This window comes from Acromyrmex echinatior, chromosome 11 (assembly GCF_024713525.1).
Source record: "Acromyrmex echinatior isolate Ae372 chromosome 11, ASM2471352v2, whole genome shotgun sequence".
Lineage (NCBI taxonomy): Eukaryota > Metazoa > Arthropoda > Insecta > Hymenoptera > Formicidae > Acromyrmex > Acromyrmex echinatior.
In genome coordinates this window covers 10,007,507-10,030,565 of record NC_141862.1, presented here as the reverse complement: position 1 = coordinate 10,030,565, position 23,059 = coordinate 10,007,507, and the positions used below count along the sequence as shown (strand labels likewise).

General features: G+C 33.6%; 1 protein-coding gene across 4 annotated transcripts in view; it reads left to right on the top strand.

Annotated features, from left to right (window-relative positions):
- The first annotated feature begins 5,480 nt into the window (after positions 1 to 5,480).
- The window catches only part of LOC105148461 (protein fem-1 homolog CG6966), a 45,174-nt gene continuing 27,595 nt past the window's right edge, over positions 5,481 to 23,059 (top strand). The window contains exon 1 of one of the 4 annotated variants that reach the window (XM_087411449.1): positions 5,481 to 5,999. Coding sequence is in view for 2 of the 4 variants with exons in the window: in XM_087411447.1 (XP_087267573.1) it covers positions 22,648 to 22,757 (110 nt within the window). In the remaining 2 variants the exon portion in view is untranslated. Of the gene's footprint in view, positions 6,000 to 11,440; positions 12,400 to 22,414; positions 22,462 to 22,489; positions 22,758 to 23,059 lie in introns of those variants that run through there. The other 3 variants (XM_011060206.2, XM_087411448.1, XM_087411447.1) reach the window with 3 other exon arrangements.

The following is a 23,059-nucleotide window of genomic DNA, read 5'->3' as shown; positions in this document are numbered from 1 at the left end:
CCACCGCGCCGCGCCGCGCCGCACCGCTCCGCTCCGCACCGCGTCGCGCGCCACGACACACCAACGAGCAACGACCAATACGACCAGCACCAACCGCGCGCGGCGGGCTCACACTGACGCATCAATGAGACCGAACGCACGGACACACTCGCACACACTGGTGAGAACAGCAGTGGCAAGCTACGACTCCGTCTCGCTTCCACCGCAAGCTGTCCTGCCCCCACCGCAGTGCCGTTCTCTACGTCGTCCCTCCCCCCTCCTCCCACTACTCTCCTCTCTCTCTCAACGTCCCGCGCGAGTCAAGGGCGTCGACCGACGGGGGCGAGAGAGCGCTCCGCCGTCTCTCCTGGAGTTTGTGGGTTACGAAGAAGAGAGAATCTGTATCTCTCTTTCTCTCTCTCTCTCTCTCTCTCTCTCTCTCTCTCTCTTCCCGAAGGCCGTTAAAAAGATTCAATCTACCACTCCATCGGCAGCCGTTTTCATCGGGGAGTGCTGGTCCTTCCCATATTTTGTATATCTCGCGGTACACTCGTCATCGATTCGTAGTTTCGATCGCAAATTTTTTGAAATATCGAATAATGTCCGTCAAACCTCGACGGCCGTGTTGGAATGTATTCTTTTGTACTTCTATCGACACTCGCGGCGCCAAAGATCGTTGATTTTTAATCCAATATGATTTTAACGGTCGTTAAGAATGTAAACTTTAACTTGAATTAAGATTAAGATTAAGAAATTAAAGTGTTTTTAATTCAATCGAGCGGAACTAACAGTTATTATAACTATGTTTACATTGGATTTTTTTTACAGCGTTTAGGCTCCTATTCTGTAATTCTTATTCATACAATAGAAGTAATATTGTGTAGTAAATCGTAAGAAATCAACTAATCACAGTCGAATATAAGGAGAATAATCGACTATGATTGGTCAATTTCTAACAGCTTACGGCTTACTATAATATTACTCCCATTGTATAGATGGGCCATTCGTGACAATAATGACATCGTTATATTGTCGTTGCGCAAATCTTGTATTGAGTCGAAAAAAAAAACTGCACAACGATGAAGTCGTTAAAAGACTGTCCATAATGGGAATAATATGGTGTAGTAAGTTACTGGCGACCAATCACAGTTAAATGAGGAGAATAAGCGCCTGTGATTGGTCAATTTCTTACAGCTTACGGCTTACTATCCAATATTACTCCCATTGTAAATGACTTACGAGCTCATGGCAAACTAAAAAACTTAAGACAGTAAAACGTAAGCAGTTAAGCAATCACAATAAAGAACGCAAAGTTTTCGTCTCATTTTTGATTGATCGATTCGTTTATTGTTTTACGTTTTTTCTACATGATTCTTTACAAATTAGAGATTTAAAGAATGCAATGTAAACATTATTAATAAACTGTTAAGCCCATTCTACAATTGCGTAAGCGAAGTGATTGTAGTTGTAAGAATTAAGAATATTCTTACATTGAGCTGTGGTTGGTCGATTCTTATAACTATGCTTACGCAATTGTAAAATGAGCTTTAGTTCCACTCGATTCGAATCAAAGTCACGTTGTATCTATGTATCTCTCAAATCTGACACGACGATTGTTTATCTGTTTATCACGAGTACCCGCCGTTCGCCCCGAGATCGATTGCAGCTTGCCAGCGATTTTCAATCAACGCGAGAATCAATTCGGCGGTACGTACAACATTTAATACATTTAATACATTGCCCTGTGCGGCGCGTGCGAGAGCAAGTTTCGAAAACTCTTTAGCGACACCCCTGCTTTGCGTTCGTCGCTCTCGCTCCCGCTCGCATCTCGCCGCGGGTATCCTCTCCTCGCACTCTCGTGTCACAGATATACTACCCGTGCTCTCTGTTGGCCTATCACTCGTTGCCGTTACTCTCCGTCGCGCCAACGCGTTTCTTAATCTTTCTCTCCAGAGTCCGTCGGGTTCCCTCGCGTCGTCCCGCTCGCTCTCCCATTCGTTCGCTCGCTCGCACCCTCGTGGATCCGCAGACACCGGCGTTGTAGCGGGAATGCCGAATGTCGGACTGTGGGTGTATATAGACTTACGTGTGTGTACGCGCGCGGGTGCTGCGACAGAGACGGCGCAAGTCAAAGTGGCGGAGAGCGCCGGACAACACGAGTCAACCGGCAACGTAAGTAGAGAGCTCGGCGTGGGTGTAACCGCCGCGAGTGTGTAGGTGAAGGATGGGGGGAAGAATGGTAGGCGGTGTGCGGGGGGGAGAGAGAGAGAGAGATGCGCGAGCGAGCGTGTGTATGTCCGTATATATGTACATGTATATACGTATGTGTGTGTGTATAGCTGTGTATAAAGCTCGCGCTTACGTACACACGTCATACGTGTGGCGCTCATCATATTACACACCGTTCATGCATCGCGTCCGCCGCCGCGCTGCTTTGAGGAGAGATGAATCCTCGATTCGGTTAAACGCCCGCCAACTGGGGGATGCTCTAAATCAGGGCTGTCTACCTGAGCACACGTACACAGACGCGCGAATACTCGCACACACGTGGGATATACGTATATGTATGTACGTACGTACGTACGTACGTTGCGGCCCGGCTTTTCGAAATTCCAATACTCCGCCGAGCAGAGCGAGCGAGACGAGAGCGAGAACGACCGTCGACTATTGCACCGATGCGTTTTCCTGCGCATCTCGTCGCGAGATGTATGTCTTCCTCCGCTGGCGTGATCGATCATGAATAGAAATCGACGGGATGCGATGCCACGATGTTGCATCATGTTTCGCTTCGAAACGGGATAATGGAATCAGAGATATTGAAATTTGTGAAAAACAAAGTTTGAAATAAAGTATTTACCCGTTTCCCTCCCGTGTGTTTGCGTCGCGATCACAAAAAGACTCGATTGTATAAATTAGTCAAAGAATTTGTAATAGCCTGATTATTCTGAAATATTCCGTGAAATTACGTAAATATGATATGATACATTTAAATAGATTCATAAGACGATAATGAAATAAACGTTGACGAAGTTTGAAAAAGTACTTGAGCATATTTGTTTTCCTTCTTGTCTTGTATATAAGATTGGTAAATTAATTTTATAGCTGTCTGATATTATTCCGAAAACATTTCATTAAAATTACGTAATAAACGTATAAATTTATTCGGTTCATAAAATAATAATAAAATAAGTAGAATTTGAAAAAATATTTAAACATTTTGTTTTACTTATAAAAAAATTTGTAAATTAATCAAAAAATACATAACCGAGATTCCGAGAATATTTTCCGAGAATATTTTGTAATAACTTAAATGTAATTCATAAGATAATAACAAAATGAATAAAATTTGAAAAAGTATTTAAGCATATTTGTTTTATTTAGAAAAAAAATTTGACTGTAAATTAATCAAAGAATTCATATAACTGTCAGAAATTCCGGAAATATTTTGTGAAATAAAAATTACGTAATAATATACATAAATGTGATTCGTAAGATGGTGACAAAATAAATAGAACTTGAAAAAGTATTCCAGCATATTTATTTTCCATTTTGTTTCATGTATAAAAAAAATCTACGACTAAATTAGAATTCGTAGTGGAAGCTGGAATTATTCCTTGGAATTACATAATGATGATACATTTAAATGCAGTTCGTAAGACGATAACAAAATAAACGTTGACGAATAACAGTGCCAGGAAAACGTCGCTAGAGAATGTAAATAAGTGAGGTTTATTGGCAAGTATTCCGATGTATCAGATGTGTCGTTTCTAAGCGTTACGATCTGTCATTGCGATTCGCGCAGAATTTCAATCACGAGAGGCTATTCTGCTTTAGCTACAATTGACTGTTTATACGTAGAAATTTAATTCAGTTCCATAAAACCGCGTACATACGTGCTTTTACATGTATTTTATACGAGTATATTTCGCGTTGCGTAAATGGATTCGTATAAAATTTTCAAATCCTATTTATGATGTTACGTAATGGGGACGCCTAAGCGATGTTCGCGGCCGAGCGAATTTCAAGATCGCTGGTTCCGGCACGTTTTGCATTATCGCGTGTTTGCGATGTTTACGCTCAATAAAGAGAGAGAGGGGGAGAAAGAGAGAGAGAGAGAGAGAGAGAGAGAGAGAGAGAGAGAGAGAGAGAGAGAGAGAGAGAGGAGTTAATTCATGTCGAGTGACCGACGATCACGACGGAGTTCGCGGTCGGTCATCGCGTGTCCGGGACCGACAAACGATCGCTAATCTACGCGTACGTGATCGCGATGCGGACGCGGCCGCCGTCGACTTATTGGCTGCATTCAGCAGAAAGAGCAGCTTTGTAACTGTTGTAAGATTCCTTAATTAATATAACCCACACTTAGAGAAAAAGACACAATGATGACAACTATAAAAGTGACATACAGCTATATAGACGTAGAATTAATATTTATTATAATAATTATTTATTGTATTATGATTATTATATAATAATTATACAATTTATATATAGAATTAACATACACATATAATAGAATAAACTATTTTATAGTTGCTGCAGTAAAATAGTTTATTAGAAACTATTATAGTTTCTAGATAAAAAATAGAAACTAGATAAGAAAAACTTTTATAGTTATCAGTGTAGTACATATAGTTATCTTATAGTTGCTACCATTATGTTTTTCTCTGAGTATAGGTAGAATAGAGTTATGATATCATAGGACGTCTCGTCATGACTTCATATGTCACATATAAGTGAACTTATAAGTGACAAGTAAGGTCATGATGCTGTTGGATACTTTCCAGCAAGAAACAGACGGCACAGAGTAACACAATGAGTCATTACATCCTATAATAGTTGTTTGCCAATGTTAAACAAAAACGAAATGATTCACTGTGTTATCTCGTATCATCTATGCTGAAAAGAAATCCATTACCCCGCAATTACAATGAGTGTAATAAGTTTGAAGCCTTTAAAAATTAATCAATCACAGTCGAACGTGAGAAGAATAATCGATTACAATTGGTCAATTCCTTAAGGCTAAAGGCTTACCGTTTGTATTGTGTTTGCGGGGTTATTGACACAATTTTTGATTTAGTGACACAAACATCGTTCTATAATATTTTACTTAATTGACATTCAATGAATAACAAAGACAGAACAACACTTGTGTCGACTTGTATCACCAAATGGAAAGCACCCATTATGACTTTTGTCTTTTATTTAGGAATTGATTCTTGCTTCTAATTCCACACTGAATCTAAATCAGTGAATCTAATCACATTAAAGAATCTCATGGGCTTTCTACAATAAGAATTACCTAAACTTAAAGCTGTAAGAAATTGACCAACCACAGTCGAATGTGAGAAGAATAATCGACTACGATTAGTCAATTTCTTACGGCTTAAGCTTAGATAATGGCTTATTGTAGAAAGCCCCTTGCAACAGTTGCAAAGCTGCGTTTTCTGCTGAACGCAGGCATTGTCACTCGGCCTCGGTCGGCAGCGTCTCGTAATTTGCGAGAACGCGGTCGCCTGATAGAGGCGTAGGATCGGTTCGACATCCGTGAGTTCGTCCGACACCCGTCTCTCCTTCCGCCCCTCCGTCGAGGCGGCCGGGCCACAAGCCGCAAACCGTCGCGCACTTTTCATCGCGCACACGCGCGTTCATTATCCACGCGTATACACGCGTATACACGCGTATACACGCGCGTAACTTGACTAAACGTTGCGCGCATTTACGATCGCACCACGTGAATACGAGTACGTGTGTCGCGTCGGCGGCCGTATATGTCTGCGATATGCGTGCACGAAGGGAAGTCGAGACGAGAGTGTGGGGGAGTCACTTCAAGAGAGTACGCGGAACGACCATAAACACAATTGGAAATCTTTAGTGGATACACTTCTGTAGCGGTCACAAAGGGTGACGAGCCACGGGAGCGATGGCGTGAGCGAGGAGATTTATTTTGTCGTGGGAACTCCTTTCATGAGGGATACGCACAACGAACGTACACGGAAAGAACTTAAGATTTTACTGAGGTATCTAAACATTTTTAGCTAGATATATAGATTTGAAAATAACGTTGGACTATGAAAATAATAATGTAGGACGCTTAAACTGATTGCTATAAAATAGATTTGTTCGCTTTGCTTGAAATCTAATGTTTGCATTTAAATATAATGCAAACGTTATATGCGAGATAAATATAGATATGCATGCAAAAAGAAAGAAAGAAAGAAAAGATATTGAATTGCAAAAAAGTGCAAGCAACGCGAGCAGACCTAATGTCAAAACTTTTTACAGCAATGCTCATCTTGCTTGAATTTCCTACATAATTATCGTTTTACCGCTGGCAATGTGAGATCTTTATACTGTTGTAGATTGTATATGAAAAGTTAAAAAATTTTCACTTACTCGTGAAAGCTTTAACAAGTTTTTACTATCATAGAAGTTTCGGTTTGTACTTTAGTTAGTTTGTGCAGATTTAAATTTATCTACCAGAATTTTCACAGCCAAAAAACTGTGCCTTTAAAATTCAACATTGCCGGCGAAGAGTTATCTTGATGGTCCAATAAAATTATTTTCAAATCTACACACACTCCACACACACACACACACACACACACACACACACACACAGAGTTGAAAACTTTGTGATAAATTTTAAACACATTTTACATGTCCCAAATGGTCCACCCAAAATTTTATGTTAATTTAACAAAAAAACTTTAAGAAATAATACAAATATTATATAAAAAATTTTACATAAAAGATTTAACGCTGATATAATTTGTAAACAAATTGTGTGAGATTTTTTAAATAAAATTAACATTTATAATGTATGAAATTAACGGATTTTAATAAATTTAACATTTATAATATGTTAAATTAATATATTTTTTAAATTTATCTTAGCATATACGTTTTAAAATCTATTATTTTTGTTATTTAAATTACTTATTTATAAAATATATTACTTTAAAATATATCATTTTATCAAAAAATGTTCAAGTAACATAATTAGTCATAATGATGAATATCATTTTAATAAAAAATGTTCAAGTAACATAATTAGTCACAAATTAACATGTAGATATATTAAAAATTCAATATAAAACTTTTAACAAAGACCAGTTTTAACAAAAAAATATAAGATTAAATATAGGGCTTGCACAACGATTGATTTGTTGATGAAACATATGTTTTTCTTCCGTAGCGACGTGTATACGTGCACTTCGAGATTTCTGAAAACTGACTTTACTGCGTTGAAGAAAAACAAGTCGCGTAACTTTGCGGATCGATAAAGAATTAATTGACTCATCGAGGTGACTTTCCTTCTGCGTAGTGACGCCTTGACAATCCCACTCACGATTTGCATGATTCGTACACGAAAACAAAGTTCATATGACGTCGTTTTACCGTACGCGCACTTTCTTATCGCGTGACTAATAATAACAAGCTATTCTTTCAAGATCATCTGTAACAATTTGACTGATAATTGTAGTTGACGATACGTATTACACGGCTCTCTCTCTCTCTCTCTCTCTCTTTCTTTCTCGCGGACCTCATATTATCCAGAAAATCGATATTTTTATGGGATTTATCAGTACACGCGAAATTACATGTTGAAAAATCACGCGAGTCAATAGACGCAACTATTAACATTACCTCGACGTATCTTATTTATTCATAAAATGCAATTTTCCGTATTTATGCAGTTGCGTGTATCGTTAATGGAGTGCCGATTAAACAAGGTAATGAGCATATTTATCAAAAATTTCCTTTGTATAACGTACGTAATTTTCTGGTATATTTTTGCAAAGTTTATTAAAATTGTGCTACGATCGTCGGGCGCTATCAAAATTTTTTAAAACGCTTGCAAAAATACAACCAATATAAAATTTAGAGTGACATAAATAGCTAGATAACAATATGCCAAAGCTAATTTTGCTGTTAAAGTATTAAATATGTAAGAATAACCATATCCTCATGATTAGTAGTGCATTGAATGCTTTTGTATTTCATACTTTTCACTCCACATTGTTATCTGTAGCTTATTTATGTCACTCTAAATTTTATATTGGTCGTATTTTTACAAGCGTTTAAAAAATTTTGATATCGTCCGATAACCGTGGCAATATTTTATAAAATTCGCAAAAATAAAAGCATTGAGTTTAATAAATCTAGTGTATTACTTTAATTATATATACTTTATTATTTTTTAATGTATTAATATAATTTAAACAATTAGCTGTGGCTCGTAGCCCTTAAATTTTTTTTTTATAATTTGTATTATTTCTTTAAAGTTTTAAACACTTAAGATGGTTCTTTAATAAATCGAGTTAATATAGAAATGTCTAATTTTTTTATATAATAAAGTTGAAATACGAAATTGACGTGTGCAAAATTCTACGGTAGATTAATGATGAAATAAGAGAGAAAAATGTTAAAAATATAACCTTTCACGTATAACCTAGTGATAGATAAAGTTCACAGACGCTTCTTTGACTAACTGCACATAAATTTTACCACAGACTTTTCTCAAAAACGACATTGTAATAGTTTAAAAAATTACGATTTTAATGATCATAAAAAAGTAATAGGTCAACAGCTATTCTGGAAAGATATTTACGTGCATAAACTTGCATATAAATTTAACCTCGAAAAGTAAAGTATAATCTCATCTTATTTTCATCCGATAAAGAAGCAGAGCTCTTGATTTACTATCGTATGTTTCATACTATTTCATTAAGATGTAGTTTTAGATACGTAGTTTTAATATTTTATTCAAATTATGCAGATATTTGTAATTTTGAGTGGACCCAGGTGAGGCAACCCAAATTTTTTCAGGTGGCACTTTACTAAAGAATCATCTTAATAAAATCATTCTTAATTGGATAAATAAAAACCACAAATGAGTGGAATTTTCCGTTCGTTGTAAATAATATGCGAGCGACATGACAGTCGAAATAGTAATCGTATTTTATATATATATTTTATCAGTGTATGCTTATGCTAATGAGAATTACGAATATACTGCGGCATGCACGGTAAGATATATAAGTTTAATAACGCGTTAAATTAAAATTGACTCGTCAGAACAGGGATTCGTTTACATGAAACTTCCTCGGTCGAAGCATAACCGACGGAATGATCCATCGTAAAAATCTCTAGCCACTCTATGTGAAACACGTAAAGGCGTCTCCGGATAATCGTCGCTCCGACAAAAAAGTTGACTGTCGAGCTCCGTGGAAGATAAGAGGAGGCTAATACAGTCTGTCTTATCTCGACAGCACGCGGAACATCCGGCCGGTTTAACCCTCTCGTCCGACTCGAAATACGTTTTTCGCGATTTCGTCCGATATTCGCGTTTCACAAAATTGTTTCGAAGCGAAAGAGAATAGGAATAAAAGAATTGTGTCTGCCCGAATCGATCGACTCTTTAAAGGTTTTGTTGCGGTAAGCGAAGATACATTCATAAATTTCGATCCCATTGAGATATCGAATAAAGTCTCGATATCGTGGATAAAATTTTAAGGACGGCTCTTATGAGAAAACAATGCACTGGCGCGACGGATAGGATGAAGTTGTTCCTTTTTACGTCATGTTCTCAGGGGAGCGTATTTTATTTTAAGGCGTCGCAAGTTTATCGACGACGAATGAAAGTTTAAGCAGTTCGCCATTACGTAAAAAAAAATTTAATATAACGTGTACAGAAGATTTATATAGCACGTGCTTTTCTAAAAGCTGATACTTCGGACTTTAGCCAGGATATTCGGAAGATAGGTTGATTTATACGAAGAGGTTATCTTTTTTAGTTTTTTCTATTAAGAGAAATAAAGATGTACGTCGAAAATTTTAGTTGCAGGCTATTTTGCTTTTTATTATACATTAACTCAAATTTCAATTTATTCATGTCCATTTCTACTATAATATAATTTAAATTTAAAGATATATATCAGATATATATTCTGCAAAAAGTGACTGGAATTGGAAATTTATATACATATAATGAAACAGTTCAATAAAGTCAATATTTATATTTAGCAATGCAATTTATAATTTAAATAAATTTTTTAAATTTAATTTTAATTATTTATTGGAAACAAAAAATCTTCCTTATTGAAATAATTTTTTTATCCATGTTTTAAAACTCTTTGTATTATTTTCAAATACAATGTAGAAAAATTTAAAAATTTTCATTTTTATTAAAAAATACATGTTATACTTTAAATCAAAAAATACAATAAATTATACCAAATCTTATTCAAGAAAAAAAAGTTATAAGATTTAAAAAATAGACTTTCTAAGAATTAATCTACTTTGGTAGAAATGGATATTATTCGAATTAATGCCATTGATACAATACCAACATTGATACAATACTCGCTACATAAGACATCTTTATTTTTCTGTTAAGGTTAATGTTAGAATTAATGTAGTCAGGATTTATATAGAGAGGAGGCAAATTAGAGTTGAAATTTTTAAAATTGAGGAGAAGGTAGTCGACTACTGGTACGGACTATTGTACTTATTTTTTGTTTTAAATTTATGGAAAAAACGATTTTATTAAAATATCTAAAAATTTGGTTATAGATACATATCTAAAAATAATTTGGTTGTATCACTAAAATAATTATGTGGGAAAATCAAATATGATGAGAAATGCTGCAAAAAATTGTGATATTCTAATAACCAGTTTGAGTAATAAAATTTTGATGGACCAACAAAATTATTTTTAAATCTGTGTCTAAATTTTTAGATATTTTAAATAAAATCGTTCTTCTTTTTCATGTTATCATTGTTAATTAATCACTAATAATCAATCACAAAATTGAACATATTTAATTTACTATTTTACTTAATTTTTTTCTTACAATTGTAAATTGATTCTTCGAATTGGAAAAATTTAAATTTGTATAACACTAGTCAGCTTAAGTAATTCTCAGAAAATCTTTTTATAATTTTCATCTCCGATGCTTTCTCCTTTTTCAGGATTAATTTTTTGCGAATACTCATTAAGCGTAGTCCATTTAAACGATTATAATTATTTTCATTCCTACTTAAACCAGCTACTTCCATGTTACAATTTTATTAGGACTTTAAATATTATTGTATTATTATAGATGCGATCTATATACTAATTCACACTGTATATAAATGCTTTTTGAAGTATTGATCTTTGATTGGTCAATTCGTAAAATTCTTTTGATTGGTCAACAAAGCATTTGCAGCGTTAAATGTATCGTATCCTCTTAAACCGACAAAAATTAAGATGAAGAAGATTCCGCGAAGTTTTCACTTTCGAAGTTCTCCGCTTGATCGAGCGTGAACTGCTTCGAAATCGCCTGGTGTCGCGCTCTGTCGGCGTCGCGACGCAACATCGTCGACGTCGTTGCAGCTTCCTTCCGGACCGCCGTCGCCGATGTCTCGCGAGAGAGGAGAAGTTCTCCCCCGTTATGAAAGTCACGAGAAATCGCATGAGAGAAGGAAGGAGCGGATGACGTCGAAGATGTCAAAATGCGTCTGCGCTCGGCGTCGCGACGCATGCGTTTCCGCAACGTCAGGACGCCGAATATGAACGAAGCGCGCGATTGTGAACAGAAGAGAGAGAGAGAGGGAGGGAGAGAGAGAGAGAGAGAGAGAGAGAGAGAGAGAGAGAGAGAGAGAGAGAGAGAGAGAGAGAGAGAGCGCACAGCTGGCACTGGCTGGCGATTGATCTCGCGCGGTCGGCAGTCAGTTCAGATTTCAGACGGAGCAGCATATTTAAAGTATATAGTGGAGGTTAGGGGGAACAATTTGGAAAAAAACAGACTACACTGGTAAGAGATTATTTCCTTCTAAGTCTCCTCCAGACTTCCATCATACGCCTTAAGTATGCTGTTCCGTCTGAAATCTGGCAGATCTGGAAAAAGGCACTGCACCGCGAGTTTAGTCGTTTGCGAACTGCCGCGCCGTATGAATCGGGCTGGTGTCGCCACCTGACGTGGAAACGGAAACACGGTGAACGAGGGCAACCGAACAGTCCAGACTACTTCAGACATTAGTCATCTGGAGGAGTCGAGGTTCTCTTCTTCTCTCGCACGTGAATTCCGTACGCGATTGTCCGCGCGCGCGCGTCTTCCTGTCATTCTTCGGGCTGCTTCGAGCATCAGCAGGCTAAATCTATTCGGCGGTAACGCGATTTCATCAACATTTCCCTTGTCCCAGCGCTACCGCTGGGTGGGAAGCGGAGGAAGCGCCGCTCAGCCGTTACGCGAACGGTCATCTGTCCGGGGTTGAAACGTCGACGACGGAATACGTGTACACTCCGCGCGCAAACGAAGAGGCGGCCTGGGTGGTCGCGGTGCGACGTGATCCGGGTCGGAGTATGTGAAAATGGATTTTAAGAGCGTGGTGTACAACGCTGCGAGGGACGGCAAACTCAAGCGTCTCAAGGTAAGTGCCTGCGTTGACGCGTAATGTCGCGAAATACGGCAGAAACGACCAACCTTTTGGCAGTAACTTTCGGCCGAACCATTGAAACTGATGTAATCCGGACGAGTCGAATATCGCATCTTGAATACGCGAAATGGATCCCCATTTTTTTCGCGACTGACATTTCGAACGCGTTCATCTTGTGTTTTCATTACAAAATCGGACTGCTGTCTATTCTTTTTAGCTGTATTTTTTACACGGTTCATTTTTTTTATTTTCTTTTCCCAAAGAAGTGGACAATCTTTCCTCTTTTTCTTCACTTTAGAGATTTTAGAAAATGAAGCGTGCAAGAAATTCAGCTAATAAATTCAGCCTTGTAGACAAAAATCATAATAGGTATCGTAATAGTCTTATTTTTTGTAGTTGAACTTTTTGCATCGTTCATCTTTTCTCTTCTTTTCTCCATTATGGAAAAAAAAGAGGAAAGACGACCGAACAAATTCAGCTGAAAAAAACGGGTTGAATGATGTCACAAGGACATCATCGATTATTACTAAAGAGACCGGAGAAATAAATGGAGCCGCTCGAACTGGAATCCTTCGTTCTCCATATTTCTAGACTCGCATCTAACAATAAGCCGTACACCTACGATTGTTCCACTACTCTTTAACTATTAATTCCGATCTCCTATCAATATTTGACTCATTATAGCCTTATACATTCGTACTCGACCTCTTATATTATGGCCTAATATTTTTACATTATTTTATTTATCACTTATATAAAGTCATGATGTCCTTATGGTACGCAGAAAAAAATATTCTAAAAATATTCTTAATAAGAAAAGCGATTACTTAATTTCTTTTAAACGGTTACCTTTAATAAAGAATATTTTCTTGATAATAATTTTAAAATATATTTATAACAAATTTTAGAATAAACTCATTAATGTGTATTTAAAACAACAATTTGTTTTTTTTTTAATATTAGAAATTGTTTGAAGAAATGATTTTATGCAATAAGCAAATAGAATTTGGTTTAATTTAATAATCTTGATTGTACTATTAAACTTAGGACTCTCAGAATATATTTTTAATCATTTTGATGAGCTTACAAGATTTGAAGATATATAAACTTTTGAAATATTTGAAACAAATAATTATTATTTGCGAACAGTATGTATTTTTTTGTTATTTTATCTTGGATAATCTTGATTTACTCTTTATCTTTTTCTTAATTTACGGAAAAAGATGAAAAATGAATTGAACTAAAATTAAAGTTAAGCTACATTGATAGAAACGGGCATTATTCTTAGAACTATTAGGTGTTGGAATTAATTCGTAGCGTTTTTTAATGAAAGAATGTTATTTATTTCACATGAGCATTAAAAAATACATTAATGAAAGTACTTCCCATCACTTGTAAAACGCTACGAATTAATTCCAACACCTAATAAAAAAAGATAAAAAGTAAATTAAACCGAGATTAAAATTTATCTATTGATACAAGTGGCATACCTACTCCAGTTTCGACTCTCAGCCGAGGTAATGAATATGCGGTTACTCTATATTCAATACTGTACGTGTAACAAGAGACACGTCAATATCATCGACTTCCTGTTTTTCGGATTGTCTGTTTTCGCAATGTTGTTAGCAATGCGAACTTGATGTTTTTTTCCATGCTGCGTCTCTCGATTTGCATCGCCTTGAGACGTAGATGTTTTCGAGATGGCGCGCCAATTATTAATTCTTGATATTTCTGCGAGACAATGTTGCGTAGACATCAGATAACGATTCGCGTTCAATTCCGCAATAAGACAACTTACCTCCTCACGTGCCGCACACTTCCTTCTGATAGCGAATTCAATTGGACGCATTCAGTGCATACTACAGTTGTCGTACACAAATTGACATATAAAAGATATGTGTTCAATATAAAAACAGGTTAAATCGTGAAATCCTCAATACATTTTATCGTAGACTAAATTCGTGATATTCGTCATATTATACTCAATTCGAATTATTTTTAATCATTTCAATGGGCGCCACTGATTTTATTCAATATGTTAATGTCACTAAAACATTGAACTTGAATCGTAATTTAAGAAAGTGTATTAAATTTGACTCAAATTTAGTGTATTATTTACTAAATAGATAGACGATGTTTACTTTTCAAATTAACCACAGAAATAGATTAATTTACATTTTGACTCACAAAAGAAGTTAAAAATTGCGAAATGTTATTTAACTTAAAGGTTGGATTACCATGTATTGTTCTTTTCATATCTAATAGTGTATTGTTAAGTTAAATATGTATTTTATAATTCGTTATCATTTTATAATTAATTATACATAATTTTATAATTGTAATGAAATATTTGCATGGTTAATTATATGTAATTTTACGATTATAACGAAATATTTGCATGTCACTTTTACACTCAGATTAATCAGTGTACGACGGCTTTAATATGCACCAGTGCGCAACCGAATTCGCTGTGAGTAAAGTGCGACTTTTCGCTACGACCGACGCGACACGGTGTCAGATGACGTGAGACATTGGTCAAAAATGGCTCGAGCTATGTTCTATTCTGCAGATAGAATCGTAGAACCGTCCAAAGTCCACTTTGTTTTACATTATCGAATTACATTATCATCGAGCGATATGATGCGTTCATAATATCGAGCGACATAAGCGTTCGAAGAAGGAATGAATCAAGAACATCTTTATTGAAACTTCAATTTTGTTAAAACTTTATTTACGACGAGATGATACGTTCGACAACGTACATGTTTTCCTTTGTCGAGAATAGCGGTAAACGAGGTCTGACCTTTTTAAGGCTGCGACACAAAGCAGAGTCTCGTATATGTTTTTCGATGCTCCACTTACCAACCTCTACGTTTTACAAACGACGCGCGCCGACAGCATAACATTTTTCTATTGATAAACCATGTGAGTGAAAGAGATATTGACGCGGTTGAGAGATATTGACTGGAAGTCAAATTCTACATCTTTCACTTGCCAGGTGTGAGCGCACCTGCCAAGTTAATTATCTGAGGTCTACGCACTCGGACATTTTTTAAATACATTTTTAACGGCACTGTTCTTAAAGAAATTTAATTAATATTAAATTAGTTAGTTGATTACTTATTTTGAGGGTTAAAGGCACTGAAGTGCTTTCAATACTAAAAATAAGTAATTAATCACTAACTCATTTAATATTTATTAAATTTTTTTTTAAGAACGCAGTGCTTTTAACATTCGAAATAAATAATCACTATTCAGTTTAATACTTATAGCAGTGATGCGCAGCCCGCCGGCTTATAGAATACAATACATTTTCTAAAATCGAAATTTTGATTTAAAAATCATTCACTAGCGACCTCTAAATCTTAATATTTTTTGATAAAAATTTGGGGATGTTCTTTGGCATGGAATGGAAGCTTTCGAGTTGGCTGAAAAAAAAATTTTTTTTCCTTGGCAGCCTAATATATATTTATATATACGCTACCAAAATAGGCATTATGTAGTAAGATTTTGTCCTAAATCTAAAAATGGCCCTTAATTTAAGAAAGATTGAGCTTACTTACAGACATCACTGATTTATAGTATCAGTATTATATAATTATATTATTATATAATTTATTCATTAAGATTTGATTGAATGGGGGGGGGGGGAGGCCAACTAGGCAACCGTGCAAATTGACACGTTCGTGTAGGCATTATTATTCGTCCATTAAGATAATTATTAATTAATCATTCTTATCGTGAGAGAGTGTGTGTGTGTGTGTGTGCGTGTGTGTGAATATTAAATTTAAATAAATTATTTAATTGGAATACTGAAAACTTTATCGAGCTATTCCCATGGCAACTCTAGTTAACGATCGCGTAATTTCGAAATTCCCGATAGCGACGTGCCCGCACGTTCGTCGTTTCTATTTCATAAGCAAACCGACGTGTCTGTACTGTCGCCATGCGTTGCAAATATTTACCCTAAATTCATGTACCAACAGCAATAATATAGTCGTATAGTATTTTAATCAGTATTTTGGCTGTCTGTACATGCCACGAATAATCGAGTTATTACTTTATATGAAAAGATAATCGTATACTTAGCGACCATACTTTTTATTTCTTATTTATATTTAGATTATTTTTATCTTTTATCAGAAAAAAGTTACTTCGATTTAAAGAAATTTTCTTTGCTATACAGTTAAAGAAAAAATTTTCTTGATTTGTGAAAAAATTTCTTTGATTTAAATATTATTTTTTAAAATCAAATAAAATTTATTTGATTTAAAGAAATTCGAGCGTCATTTCTTAAATTTAAACATAATTTCTTTAAATTAAATAAATTTTATTTAATTTAAAAAAATAATGTTTGAAAAAAGAAATTTTTTCACAAATCAAGGAAATTTTTTCTTTAACCATACGAGCCATACTCGTATAGCAAAGAAAATTTCTTTAAATCGAAGCAATCTTTTCTTTGGGTGTTGCTTTGGTACCACTCTGAGTATACTTCATTTCTCGCGTTCATTAATCAACGCTTAATATTAATATACTTAATATTAATAACACAAACAATTTACATCTAAACATTCTCGTTAATTTCTTCAATTAAAACCAGAACCTTTTTATTAAATAGCTAGGCAGACGTCACATTTACATCTATCGATTTTTTAGTCAAACATTTTGTTATTAAAATGTAAATTAAAATTTTATTTAATTTTATTAAGTTTATTAAGATTTATTTTAAATAAAATAAAGAGAGTTTCGCTATTTATTCTTAAGTTCAACTCTTCCTTTAATTCTTTTTGTTCATGTATTTACATCTATTTTCGATTTTTTTTTAAATGTTAATTTTAATTTAAAGATATATAGTGAACTTTTTCAGATAAAAATCTCAAAATTAACATTTTATTTTTATAACAGTCTATTTATAACAGAAACAATTGATATTGCGATGCATGACAGTTTATCTAGAAATTAATCTTGCAATTTTCAATACCTGATTTCGTTATTATATAATATATTTATCGAACATTTTGTGTAATAAAGCCTTGAATACTTGCAAGATTACTACTTTCCAATTTTCTCTGAAAATATTACATTTAATATATACAGGATGTCCTGTAATTCACTCAACAACGCTCGTGGGCAGGTAGAGTGAACTAAACTGAGTTGAAAAGTTCTCTACAATTTTGCAATTTTCACAATAGTTAACAAAATATTCATTGTTCACTAAATTTGCTGAATATTGGTCTTCAATCATTTTTTTCTGAAATACTATTAATTTTAAAAAAACTGCAAGAAACAAAAATTTATTTTTTTCTAATAGAACTCTAAGATTTTTTTATCATCTTTTTAGTACTGTATTTTTTTATTTTTATCAACATGAGAAAATAAGTATAAAAAATTTCTGAAAAAATTCTCAGAACTTTACGAGAAGAAAATAAACAATTTTTGTCTCTTATAACTTTTCTGTAAAATTGATAATATTTGAGAAAAAAATTATTGAAGATCAATATTCGGTAATTTTTAGTCAATATCTTATTAATTATTGCGAAAATTGCAAAATGGTAGAGGACTCAGTTTAATTCTCTACCTGCCCACGAATGTTGTCGAGTAAATTACAGGACACTCTGTATAAGTATGTAAGTACTCTGTAAGTATGTATGTATTCATAATTCTCTTTTGTGAAACCTTTTCACGAGTAATGGCAGCTTCAAACGTTTTCGCCTAACTTTAGAATTTTTCTATCAACGTTGTATTCATGTTTTCTCGTGTGCTTTTTAACAGATCGTGCTGAAGGATTGTCTTCAACGGTATTTTGATTGCGCATGATTTCAAAACGTTTAACACAGTTAACCCCACAACCATCTGTGACGAATTCGTAACATCGCTGCGAGCATGTTAATGCGACAAAACTCTACATACATTTCGGAACGATGAATTTTATTCTGACAAATTTGTAATATATCTAGATTTTATCAGATTTTTAATGTGTCATTAATTGATTTAGTTTTATAAATTCTTCGATCGATTTGAGAGTCGACTCTTGTTCAACGAAAATGTAAAAATAAAATATGTTATATATCTGTTAAATATAAAATTGTCTTAAGGATTTATGATGAGAAAGTTATGGACCTTTAAAATGCTGACATGATGAAATTATCGATGATATTGTAATTAGAAAGTATTAAAAGTCCTTCGAATTTTATGGAATTAAAAACCTTTTTATTTAAAGAATATATACGCGAATAAACCTTAAACTTAAAAACAGAAAAAAAGTAAAAAATTACATATGTATAAAAATATATACATAATTTATTTATATACATATAAAAGTCCTAATTGAAAAGTTCGTTATGCGACTCACAATATTAAAACAGTAAGAAAGAAATCGGCAAATATGATCTATAATTGATTTGCGAATAGATGCAAATATTAAATAAAAAATATTTTTTTTAATTATAACCAACTAACTGTATGTTGTACACAGTAAAAAATATAAATGTACAAGTAAAAAAATTAAATTAATATAATACGTTTTAACTTTTCTTTGGAGTCATCTTCAGTTTGCGATAATGATTCAATTTAATGAGTTATTTATATCCTGTCAGTATGTATTCAGACACAGATAATTCTTTTTAAAGAAATGTCAAGAAAACATAAAAGCTAAAAGGCTTAATTGTTAGCAGACAAATCTATTATAAGAAAAAATTAAATTTACAAAAAGTGTTATTAGGCACGAAGAATGTCTTAATTAATCATAACGTTTTCTATTTATATGTTTTTAATTTCATCAGTCGATCTGCACTTAATATTGTTCATTTTTTAAAATTTTTTCCTTATTTAAGTTAATAGAGTATCCCAAGATTTATTCATATTTTAAATATGTAAAAAGATTTTCAAATTTGTAAAACTAATTTAAAGAATTTTTTAATGTAACATCAGCAATATCATCACTTTAAAAATAATTCCTTCCGATATTCAACAAATATTACGTGATTCCATAATTATTCCGTAAGATCTGTATTTGTAAAGTTTGTTACTTTCAATTTTTCATCTGCAATAATTTTTTGTATCAACTATTAAAGAAAAGCAAACTTTCCACAGTTACTGTACTTATGTTTTTTTTTAGTTATTCATGATGCAGAGCTATAAATAATTGATAACGACGTCAATTCAAATTAATTTAATTCCTGTTGTTCAATATTGAATTTCGATCACGATTTGTTTGAGCAAAGCAGTCGCTTGTTCAACCTTTACGAATTCGCACCTGTCGGAAAAAAAATTTGTAGACATAAGAACGTGTTCAAAATCGCTTCGATAATCTAACTGATAAATAATGTCACGGCGAAAATCGTGGAAAGTGATCCATCTTCTTTGGAAGTTTATGCTGTGAGAGCCAAAAGCACGCTATTTTTTTCTCCTCTTAACTCGCGTTTATCTCGAGTAGGAAATAGCCACGGCAAAGCAATGGTTATATTTAGTAGCAGGACACGTTCATAGACGTGTGTCTATAGGGAGACTTTACTCTGGGCCACTAATTTTTTTTTAACAATAACGATAAAAATTAACAATAAAAAATTTTAACAGTGTGCCGACCAATTTTAAGTGGCTTGACTACCACGTCGCGTGGATTATCGGTAATCCATGGTATTTTTGTTGCATTATCATGATTATTAAATAACATATATTTTTCATAACGTTAAAAAAATTATAAAAATTATTATTATAAAGAAGAAGATTGTATAATTGTAAAATAATAAACAGAAGCATGAAATCGGACTGGATCTAAGTGCTTTAAGAATGATATATGATGATTTATATGACGATTGTCAGTGTACAAATAACAGATATTTGAACTTTAATTAAAGTCAGCTGTCTTGATAACGTATAATATAATTATAAAATGGTGCTGAAATTTAGACAGTTATGTTTTCAGCATCACATGCAGAATTATATAAATAGGTATAAAACGGAAAAAGCTTTTGAATAAAATGTTACAATTGTTATAATATTAGGCAATGAAGAGCTCTCTTCAATGTGAGATAACACAAACTAAAAAAAAACTAAATACAGAAAGAACGATTTTGCTGAAGTATCTAAACATTTAGCTAGATGTTGATGTGAAAATAATTTTATCAGACCAAAATAATTACGCAGAAATCTTAAGTATAATAAGCAATATTGTAAAAATTTTGGTTGATCAGTTAAGTGTCCTACATAATTATTTTGATAATCTAACAAAATTAGTTTCAGATCTGTATCTAACTTTTTTAGATATTTCAATAAAATTGTTCTTTTCATGAATATAAATACCTTTGAACATAACAACAAAAGGAAAAATGCTATGGGAATGACATTCTATTTGTCTCCTTCATGACAGCACTTTTTTTTACCGTTGACAATATATTCAGAAGTATTTATATTCTGTTCAGTTTGTATTGTTATCTCATAGATCATATGTTGACTCTTGACAGATATCCCGTTCTTCTCAAAATACGGCCATAATATGAACATAAATTGTAATAGTTAAATATTTCATAATTCGAATACAATATCTTCACAACCTTCTATATCGAAGACAGATTTTATTGCTGAATAATATACTATAACAATTACATAGTAACATTTTATACTCAGAAGTTTATTTATATATTTTTGTTGATGCTTGAAACATAATTATTTCAACACTATTCTATAATTATATTATAACGTGAAGATGACCAAGCGAAGTATAGAACGATCTAAATGGAAAGTCGAGCTGTAATTCGTGCAGTACGAAACTTGTTAATGCTAGCTGCTCAATTATATTACTCCAGTTGAAAAGTAATATAAGAGTAGTCAACATTAAAAATTTTCTTATTATTAAAAAAATAATTAGTGTGTCTCTATGTATTGATGCTCTCTCTAAGGTTGAATCTGTCTAGTTCTTCGAATCTGCGCGATCTTTTGTAGACGAAATGGACGATTTTGAATCGATCTTCTGAAGTTTCATTTGACGCTCACATGCTCACAAGCATTTATCTTTATAAATGATTTCAAGAATATTGCGAGCATCAAATGGAATGCACTTTGAATGCAAAAAAATCAATGCTTCAGAAAACCAAGTCAAGATTGTTCATTCCAGTTCACATATGCATTATGCGTGAAAAAATGTGGAAACAAAAAAATTTAAATAAAAAAACTCGGCGATCACCAATGACTAACGCGAAATCGCAGCACGTTGCGTGTCTTATCGATGAAATCGGTATTGCGTGTCTCCTTCTCGCAACGGCAAACACGTTTCAATGTTGCGACATCAAACGTAGCGTAAATATGAACAATTTATATGTACGAGGTGTCGCGACTTTTTCGTATCTAGCAAATACTTTATAAACGTGCAAAGTAAACTTTGCGCCGGTGTCATTACAGTTGCGCGATCATCTTTGCAATTAGAAGCGAATTAATTGTAAATTCATAGGCAAATAAAAATGTTTGACGTATGCAATTTGCACATGGTAATTAATTATGCATGCGATATGAATTGTAGATAGTGCGACTGAACGGAAAAGATTAATGTCTGAACTCTGCGTTCACGGTTGAGATTCACGATTGCGACATTTTTAGACCCGGTTTCACCCCAATGTAAAATTAACTTTAATCTCGGTTAAATTTACTCTTTATCTTTTCTTAATTCTAAGGGTCGGTTTATGTAAGATTAACTTTAATCTCGATTTAACTTACTGTTACTACTTGCTTGTAACATTCTTGAAATGGAACCAGGCCTAAGAATTAGAAAAAGATAAACAGAGAGTTAACTTTAATCTTGGTTTAACTTACTATTTATCTTTTTCTAATTTTTAGAATTAGAAGATGAGACAAAGAATAAATTGAACCGAGATTGAAGTTAATCTTACATTGGTGGAATTCAGCCTTAACGTTTATGATTTCATGACGCGATACATGATGACGGAAGCAAGCAGAACACTGATTGAACAACGCGTATATATATATATGTACAACTATATATACGTTCTTGTATTATAAATCCTCCAGTTAATCGACTGGCGTAGGTTGAGTAAAACGATCGATGTAAGTCTACATTCTCAATGCTAACAGTAGTCATTGATTAATACTATTTAAGCCAAGCGATTAAAGCCCAAATTGACTTGTCTTTATCTACCTCTTACATATCATGAAATTGTTCATCGCTCGTGCTTGATTGACACACTTCATCTATAGTCTATACATTTGTATTCATACGTGGAAGTATTAAGAATGTGCGAGATACGTGAAAATGTTCGACAATTCTCTGCAATGACAATAATTGGTGATATCCTAAAATCGTGTTGTGAACGAATTTTGTCAAGGATGACATTGATGAACGTGTTTGTATCTTATAAACTCCAGTGATGTTTCTTGTGACCAGAATTTCTATATTCTATTTGTTTTTTCTTTCTAATTAAAATATGTTTTTAAGTCTTCTCTTATCGTTATTATCTCAGATTATTATGTTAGAAGCGAGAAAACGCACGAGAAAAATTCTGATAAAATATATTAAAATAGAAATATGTTTCAATGAAACGATACTTACAATCGACTTATGAAACATACCGAAAATTCTGCTTTTATTTCATTAATTAATAAATAACCATATATCTGGAAATAAAGTACGTATAACCAAAAACAA